General features: G+C 51.6%; 1 protein-coding gene across 1 annotated transcript in view; it reads right to left on the bottom strand.

Moving 5' to 3' along the window:
* The window catches only part of LOC104546426 (polycomb protein SCMH1-like), a gene marked incomplete at its 3' end in the record, with an annotated part of 41,234 nt that overhangs the window by 6,545 nt on the left and 25,113 nt on the right, over positions 1-9,576 (bottom strand). Inside the window, exons 6-8 of the mRNA XM_010191816.1 lie at positions 2,098-2,330; positions 1,412-1,538; positions 208-408 (exon numbers count right to left, since the gene is read on the bottom strand). Coding sequence (XP_010190118.1) covers positions 208-408; positions 1,412-1,538; positions 2,098-2,330 — 561 coding nt within the window. The remainder of the gene's footprint in view (positions 1-207; positions 409-1,411; positions 1,539-2,097; positions 2,331-9,576) is intronic.

The raw sequence follows: 9,576 nt of genomic DNA, 5'->3' as shown, positions 1-9,576 counted from the left end.
GGGCCGGGCGCGGGGGCCCCCCCCAGCCGCTCTGCTCTGAGTCAGCCGCTGGCTGCTGCTTCAGCCACACAGATGTCTGGCGAGGAAGAGAAGACAGAAATCTTCTGCCTGCCCCTGGCCCGCACCAAGCGTCAGGAGAGATGTCTTCCACGAGCGAGTCCTTGCAATGACATCTCTGAAGGCCGAGCGCTGCAGGCCGGTTCTCACCTGAGATGACCTCTCCCCCGTGGCCTTGTTTTAAGAAGGAGAAGACTGTTTTCTGATGATAGGCACAATCAATGCAGGCCTGTACTGCTTGCTGCAGGACAACAGAGGCTCGAGCTGGTCCAAAATGGTCTGGCAGCTGCTGAACTTTCTTCTTGTCTAGGTGGGGCCCAGTGCTGCCGTTCTTGTTCAAGTAAATGCAAACTGCCAGGATGAGAAATGTGTTTGCCATTAACCCACTCAAGAAAGCAAGAAACAGATGCCTCAAATCCAGCCTGAGAGATGCTGAGGTTTTAAGACTGTCAAATCACTCCCAAAGGGGAGTCCACCATGACTGCTTGTCTGCACCTTAACAGCGGAGCCGCTTACACAGGGGAATCACCTCCGAATCTGCCTGCCCCACGCTCACCTTCCAAGCTGCCGCTGTTTCTCCCACACCTTCCCAGCACCCAGGCTCCCAAATGCAGGCTGTTCCTGTGCCAGCCAGGTATGGCGGCTGCAATGTTCAAAGGAGATGAGGGAACGCAGTTTCCACTCTTTAGGGCAACTGAGTTCTTTGTGTTCCTCTGAAAATTGGCCAGTTATGTTCTGGGAAACAGAACATATGGCTCAGCCCCATATCCAGTGCTTGACCGATCACATAAGAAGCAGCTTTGCCTTAACTTCTCTGCCCGGGTTCACCTCCAGCTCCATCTCACAGCTGCAGCAGAGCATATCCTCTGCATTGCTGTTCCTAGTCCTCCCCTGCTACCTCCTGTCCCCATTTGCCTCTCTTGGCTGAAGCTGAACAGACCATGGCCACTGTGGTTCAGCAGCTGTCCTGCATGTCCTGTAGCTTCAGCAGCTGTGTTTTGCTTTGGGAGAGCTCTGGACTCATGAGGTGCTGCTCACTGTGCTGCCTCTGGGCCACAAGTGCCCTTCGAGAGCTGTGGAGGCACGTGGTAACCTGGGAAAGGGGTCCCTGCACTGACCAGATGGGCTTTGCAGTCTTTCCACAGCTTCATGACTTCCAAACCAGAGAGAGAAATAAATGAACAGCTGATCTGAGCTCTGCCTCTCCTTTCCTCCTGACACATCCTCTATTAGGCCAGCACGCTTGCTGGTGTATGGGTTTAGGAAGAAATAAGGGTATCTCAGTGTGTCACTCCCTGACCGATGCAGCTCCTGACCCTGCAGTCCTGTCAAGAGTGCGCTTCGAGACCCTTACCTGTGGGAGCCTGCATGGCAGAGCTGGGGATTGTAGCAGCGTCCTGGGGCACAGTGCTTGTGTCTGGTTCGGGGGTACTGGTTGTTGGAGAGGTGGGTGCTGGGTTCAGCAATGTCCTAGGTTTCCTCTGCAGAAAAAGAGGAGATATTTCTCCTTTTATCCCTGCTCTCCTTTACTGCCCATGATCACTACACTCTCTCCTCTGCATCCAACAGACAAGGCACTGTGGAACACGACACACTTCTGATGGTGATGACGGGGAGTCTCAAAAACCTAGTGATCCATACGTGCGTATTTTGTAAGCCACAATCCTGAAAACATAACAAGCCTGAGATCTGCCGCCTCTGCTTGACTTAGACCAGCTACACACGATGGACCCAAGAGCTTATTCCACCGTTTGGCTGTCCTGTCATGATCACAGCATCCGCCATGCTACTTCATAGCTAATGCAGCTCCAAAGACACAGCTTCTCGATGGAAATGATCTTTAGGACACAGACATTCGCTACAGCTCCGGGGCTGGACCCTGAGGGATGTTCCCGGCCCACAGTCCCCTTTGGGCTCCTACTCGCTGCAGTCACACAGCCAGAGGCTGAGACAAATGTGCCCAAGCACACGCATGCACCACCCCATGGCAGAGCCTGCAGCGCCTGCTTTTTACCCGCCTGCGTCAGCATCAGCTTTTACCTTACTGCCAGGCTTGGGGCCTCTCTTTCTGGGGAATTTCAAAGGCTCCACTGACTTGGAGGGTGTAGGCATGGGGTGATGGATTAGCGCTTTGGTCGTTCGACCACGCTTCTTCCCTGTTTTGCGACGCCTTTGCCCTTGTTGATGCCCCAAAACAGTCTTTGTGCTACTGTGCATGCTAGGTTTCTCCGAGTTTACTTCGGAGGCAGGTAAAGGGCTCTTTGGGATCACAACTGAAATAAAAAGAGAAAAAGCAAATATAATTAAATCAGGCGAGAATCAAAGCAAGAGCAGGCTCTATCTTTAAACAGTGTCACATGGAAAACCTGGAGTATTCACTGTCCCCTGGACAGAGGCCACTGCTCTCCATGCCAGGATGAAAACCAAACGCACTGCTCCTGGGTTCAGCCCTCAGGCTGTGGGATGTGTGGCTGAGCCTGGATGGGCTGAACTGTAGAGGGACCACACTTTTCATCCCTTCCTTCCTGAAATACCTGGCACCTACACCCCTTCCTGCTGCGAGCGGTGACCTGCCAGCGATCACCGAACACACTGAACACACTCCCGGGGAGGGATCAGTCCAGATCTGCCCGACAGCCACAGAGCCAGCACTGGGCTGCAAATCCCCTCTCTCAAGGCAAAATCAGATTTGCTGTGTCCCTAAATCACCACTGAGTTGCAGTGCAAGGCACCGCTCCATCCTCGATGCCTGCACATCCTCCCATGTGCTGCTGGAGGGAAGCGAGGTCCCAGCACATGGTCCTCTCCTCATCTTCTCACACTTTCCATGACAAAACCACGTTTTTGCTGTATCTGCCCACAACTCCCCTGAATTCAGTCATTCATCTTTCCCAAGTCCTGCTAAGGTCTAGGGATGAACTGGTCCAGCTCAGCAGACCAAAGTTTCCTTTAGATTTAGACTGCTGCTGAAAAAAAGAACAAAACCAAACCATCCTAGGTTTTGAAAATGCACAGTGACCTTTAGGATGTCTTGTTTGCCAGACCTGGAAACTCTGCTGTGTATTCGACATGAGGGCTCTGAATTTGAAAATAAATCCCACTTTTGAAGTGAGGAGCTTTATAGTTAAGGAGAAAATGTTGGCCAAGGAAACAGCGCAATAAAAGATTGATCACAGGATGGCACGCAGCCCTAACAGTGGCACAACTGTGGGTATATAAAGAGATTTTTAAGGTCTTCTAATGAGGGTTTTACGAGCAGTGACTGTGAGCAAGGACTCATTCCCTTGGCACAAAGACACCGTTTCCTGCCAACAGCTCAGCAGCAGCAAACGGAGCCGGGTCCAACTTTGCAGGGGTCTGGAGAAGATCTGGGCTGCGAGGTGACAGCAGCAAGCACCGCGTCAGGAGATGCTCCAGGATGGAGCTGAGGGCTCCGTTAACCATGGCACTGCTAACAGAGCACAAACGGCACAGCTGGCGTGGGAGAGCTGAATAAGGTCCCATCAGTGGCAGCTCATTTTGGTGTTATGTGAGCCACTAGAGGTGGAGGATCCTGCTTTGCTCTTCTGGCCTGACTCCATTCACCAGCTTTGACCCTGAATCACATCACACAGGATCACAGCACAGCTGGGGTTGTCAGGGCCCTCTGGAGATGGAGATGGACTGGGAGTCCAACCCCTGCCAGAGCAGGGTCACCAGAGCAGTCACCCAGGAACACGGCCAGGGCTTTGGGTGTCTGCAGACAAGAAGACTCCACAACCTCTCTGGGCAGCCTGGGCCATGCTCTGGACCCTCACACTCACAAACTTTGGCCTCATCTTCAGCTTGAACCTCCTGTGCTCCAGCTTGGGACCATTGCCCCTTGTCCTGGCATTGGCCATCCCAGAGCAGAGCCTGGCTCCTTCCTCCTGACACTGCCCTTTCCCAATGGATCCCCAGGAATGAGGTCACCCCTCAGTCTCCTCTGCTCCAAGCTCAAGAGCCCCAGCTCCCTCAGCCGCTCCTCAGCAGGAGATGCTCCACTCCCTCCAGCATCTTTGTGGCCCTGCTGGACTCTTTCAAGCAGTTCCCTGTGCTCCCCATGGGGAGACTGGGGATGAACTTGGCTGCCAGATCCAAAGAACCCTGAGTGCACGGTCCACTCAGGCAGCTGGAGACCAGCACTGCTGTCATCTCACAGCAGGTGGACGCACTGCCCAGGAACTCCTCAGGTCCATGGGGACTCCTGGTCTCCATCCATGCCAGCACTTCTGTCTCGTTGGTAGCACCAAAGATGGCCCTGCAGGAGCTGGGGTGCAGACGGAGCCACCTCCAGCACCAGCTCAGTGTGACAGCAAGGCCACCCAGCCAGAGCACGCGTAGGATGCAGAGAAGGGACTGGCACCCACGTGGCCCTGCTCCCGCTGCTGCCTTTGGCAAACCTCGCTGCTGGGAGATGCTGAACTCCGCTGTCCCTGCCCCACTACACTGAGCTCCTTGGGGTCTTATGAGTAACCTGCACAAAAAGCAAAGTGCAGAATGTCCTGTGGGTGTTTTTGGGTGGTTTACACCCACCCCAACCTCCCTTGGCACCAGTGCAAATCACACGGTGCATTCAGGAACTGGCCCTGTTCTGCTTGCCATGTAGGTGGGGCAAGATTTCTGGAACCCTCCATTTTTATCTTTTTTTTTAGTTTTAATTTTATCTCCTTGGTTTTGCGCATCGGCATTCTGCACCAGATGCTGGGGAGCACACAGTCATTTAGGGATCCACCAAACTTCCCAAGCCATGTCTTTTTTTTTGTGTCAGGCAGATACTGAGAATCGCAGCAAAAATAGATTGTAATATTCCCAGGTTTAGTTATTAATGGCAAGACTACTTTGCTGGCAAGAAAAAGCATATGATAGCACGAGTGCTTCTTACAGTCAGTGGCTTTCCAGGACAGTGTCACCTGCTACAGGCGACGTGTGGCACCGAGCGGTGCTGGCACTCACAGGACAGGCACTGATCGCTGCATGGCTGCGTCTCCAGCACGCGGCCGACCTCAGAGGAGAAATATGTGAATTACAGGATTTACTGGAATCCCACAAGCTGAGAAACACAGGTAAAGTGCTCTGTACTTCAGAGAAACTCTTAAACATCAAAGAGATTTGTAAACCAATGCGGGGGCATTTTGTTTGCAATTTGCACCCGCGCTAAGTGTCTAAACCGAGCCGTGCCGCAAGGAGGTGTCCCCAGCCTGGAGGAGAAACTGGGGATTCTACAGACAAGCTGTGAAGAAACAACCCCAGTTTTACTGGTGAAAATCCCACAGAAATGGTGCACTGGGGAAGTAGGGATGCAGGAGGCAGAGCTGCACCCTTGGCTTCCGGGCTGCACCCATGATGCAGAGAAATCTGGGTGCCAGGGGAGCTCCTGGTGCGCACACTTTCACCGTATCATTTTACAACAAAAAATTAGTTCATTTTTTTGTACTATAAATGCTAGAAATATCTGTTCTCCACTTCAGCCATAAAGATATTACAGGTAACGTGAATTTGCCAGGCTTAAATAATCAGTTTTGGCCTTAGGACAACACAAGTCAGTAACTTGGTGCGGGGAGACCACATGATGGGAATCCTCATTTCACCCCACCAGCAGAGGAGTTTCCCCTGTGCTGCCACAGACAACTGCTCAACAGCACAGGCTGAGTTACATCTAAATGTGCAGCCAGCTCAGGGCACAATAAACACACAGAAAATGACCAAAATTGTTGCTTTGTGCCTAGCAGTATTGCTGAATACAACAGTGAATGCATTGCTGAACATGCACTAGTATTTTTTCCTGTGGCTGCTTCAACGAGACTGATCTCACACACAGACATTTTTCTGTCCTGGAGTGATTTAATGAAATGAAGTCTCATCAGCCCAGTATCCTATGCTGTTCAGCAGACTGGCCTGGCTTTTCGTTTGATTTTAACCAGAAAACACCAGCCCTAATTCATTTCTCTTGCCCGTTCCAGATGTACCGACGCGGAGACACTGACCACGTCAGAGCAGCCGTCCCCACCAGCTCCATCCACGCTGCAATGGCGCAGCCCCCAAAACACAGGGTTAGGGCTGGCCGTGCTGCTGTCCTGTCCCGTCCCCGAGGCGTTTGTAACCAGGGACTGGATGCTTCCTAAAGGAGCCCAAAGTTTCTGCCAGGTGCCTGTTGCTCTCCTGCAGGCTTTCAGCCCCTGATAGTAGCAGGCCGTGGTGGAGCAGCACAGCATCGCTGCGGGAAGGAGCAGTGCAGAGCGCTCAGCCCTGCTGTCCTGGTTTGAGCCAAATTAAACTAATTTTCAATTCAGTGATTTTACTTTTCAGCTAAGTCTCTTCTGAGTGACTGCACTCAGCAGTCACTAACGACATGTTTTTTCCAGACAGCGGTCATTTCTACAAGTGATAGTGCTTGATGTTTACAGTTACTATTAGGTGTGGAATGTAATGCCTATGGACACCAAGGCCACTGCCCCAAAAACGGGTGCCGTATCGGGGTGTCATAAGTGAGGTCTAATATTAAGACTGGATATTAGGAAGAAATTCCTCCCTGTGAGGTGGTGAGGCCCTGGCCCAGGTTGCCCAGAGAAGCTGTGGGTGCCCCCTCCCTGGCAGTGCCCAAGGCCAGGTTGGACGGGGCTTGGAGCAGCCTGGGCTGGTGGAGGTGTCCCTGCCCATGGGGGTTGGACTGGGGGGGTGGGAGGTGCCTTCAACCCAAACCACTCTGTGATTCTGTGATTCCAGGTGTCACACCTGCGGGGAGGAGTGGACAGGGCAGATGACCCAAAACTGACCAAGGAGGTATCCCATCCCACACACGCCATTCTCAGTACAAAGCTGAGGGACCGTGAGGGTCTTTCCCTTCTCCTGTGATGGCCAAAGTCCGAGCAGACCCTGCTGGTTCATCTGCCTCTGATCCTGATCCCTGTGTTCCTGCATCAGCTCCCACTGCTGCTGGGTCCAGACTGGGACTTTTCCAGTGCCTGCTCCCAAAGCCTCTGGTGACGCAATTGTCATTTGGGGGGTGGGGGGAGAATTTTATATTGGTTTTAAATATATTGGTACATATTTATATTTCATTATTTTCCTATTTACAATATTATCCTGTAGTATTAGTGTTATTGTCTCATTAAATCTGTTAAGTTTTCTTCTCCAACACGTAAGTCTCTCTCCCTCATTCTCTCTCTCTTCCCTTCTGGGGCAGGGAGCAGGGTTAACAGCGAGCATCTGTCCAGCATTCAGTGGCCAGCCCAGCCCTACACCTCGACACCTCCTCACACCACCCCGACGTGACGACCCCAGCAGCGGTAGGGGCTGTGTCCAGCACAGAGGCTCACCCCGCACTGCAGCCACTGCCCACACACCCTGTGACTGCCAACAGCTCCCATGTACTGCGCCTCATCCAGCCCAACCATGAGCATCTGTCCCCACCTTCTTCTTGTACCACTGTCTTCAGCCCATGGTGAATCGCCAAGGGGAGCCACATTGTCAGAAAACAGAGCCAGGCCCTCTTACCTCACACGAGCTCTGAGCAACCTATCACAGCTCTACAGCTGGCTGTGCTTCAGGTGAGGAGCTGGGCCATGCAACCAACCCCTGGAGATCCCTTCTGACTTGGATTGCTGTGAGCTGAACCCATGGTTAATCATTTCAGCCCATTAACAGAAGAGAAAACTAATCAAAGGTTAGATCAGAAAATTAATTGAAGTTTTTCTGGCTGAACTGCCTTGTTTTGAGCCACGCAGGCACTCAGCAGAAGGGCGGATGTGGAGGACTGGGCCGGCTGGCACGGGAGCAATGAGAAACAGCCCCTAAAGGTGCAGGATCAGACACTGCTGATCTCGGAGCCAAATAAAACATGGGCACCACTGACTGGGCTGTTAATCACTGAAGGATCAGTTTAAACAAAAGTCCCAAGCTTCCTGCAGAAACAAAGAGATTTGACAAAGAATTCAAGGCTTTAGGCTCCATTTCCTAATGCCAAAATCTCCTTTGTCAGCTTGGCACAGCAGCACCTGCAGATAAACCACGATCCACTCCAGACCCTGTAAAGTTGCCGTCTACACGTTGAGGGTTGGCCAATACTAGAAGGCAGCATCTGTCACTCATCAGCTTATCCCGGGCTTGTCACAGCTTGATGCCGACCAAAATTATGTCCTAGGAGTAACAATGCCAACACATTGGAAAATACAGAAGAGGTGAAGATGGAGAACTGTTTCCTACCTTTCCCTCCCATACACCAGCTATTTAACAGCATTTACTCACAGCTGCAGAACCACAAAACCTGAATTTCATGCACTGAAGGCTACTGTACACTCAGGTGTCAGAGCACAAGTGGGAGATGCTCCTTGCAAGGACAGGGATTAAGAACAATCCACCAAATCCTGCGATTTGAAAGTCGGAATGACATTATTCTGATAGTTCATTGTCTCCTGCAGGGACTCCTGCTCTCCTGAGCTAAGGCTGAGCTCTCAGGGGATAGATCTAACTGATAACGCAGCAAGAGGATGCGAGCACGTTAAAGTTGTTCTCAGGATCAGTGCAGTTAACTCCCAAAGACGCACATCCTTTCACACAAGATTTGTCTCCTGAAATGTGCAGTTGTCTTTGCCGTGAGGTGCTTTATTCACCGATCCCCCCCAGACCTCACTGACCAGTGATTACACAGCAGCACCCACAAAATGCAAACCCCTGCTCCCTAAAACTGCCTCCATCCGGACGATCAGGCTGCATTTTAACATCTGTTTTTGGGCAGGACTTCACATGTGTCCATTTTCTTCAATGTCTTACGCAGTTGTTGAATCCAAGAAAGGCTCTGAAAATTCACAATGAGCGTCCCATTTCTTAAACCTGCCCAGTCTGGAGCAGCAATTTTCTTACTTTAATCGTTGGCATGCACTCGGATGAGCTCTGTGTACTGCAGATGCTACTGTACATCCCACTGGCACAAGCTGTGTCATTTTTACGGTTGTTTTATTTACAAAGATAAAACAACTACAAAAAAAAGGTCTCAAGAGTCACAGCGATCCCAGCAGCTGCTGTTTGGGTTTTGCACAAGTCTTACATTTACAGCTCTCGAGGCAGCGTTGCCGAGTGCCCTAAACCGGGTTACACACAGCACTTTCCAAGGCTTCAAAACCTTCCCAGGCGCTCGCTGCACCTCGCAACACCTCGCAGAGATGCAGAGATCAGCGCCAGGCCGGTAACAGCATCGCAAAACACCCCAAGTGACCTACCTCTAATTACAACCACACACCGATACACGGAAAACAGCAACCGATTGTGGTCGGTGCCGCTGGAGCTGAAGACCACGAAAACCCTGCTCTGGACCTGCAGGGTTTGATTGCACGAACCAAACCCCAGAATTCGCAACCCAAAGAGACTTCTCCATCACCGAGGTCTTTCTGTGCATCACGGTCTGCTCCGTTCACCCAGTCATTTCCTAAATCCAAGCTCAAAGTGCATCTGGTTACACATTTTCCACAAAAACCCCTGCAGCTTTATCCAGTAACAGGGTCC

The sequence above is a fragment of the Mesitornis unicolor genome, unplaced genomic scaffold (genome assembly GCF_000695765.1).
Source record: "Mesitornis unicolor isolate BGI_N332 unplaced genomic scaffold, ASM69576v1 scaffold11479, whole genome shotgun sequence".
Lineage (NCBI taxonomy): Eukaryota > Metazoa > Chordata > Aves > Mesitornithiformes > Mesitornithidae > Mesitornis > Mesitornis unicolor.
This window is presented reverse-complemented; position numbering and strand designations above follow the sequence as displayed.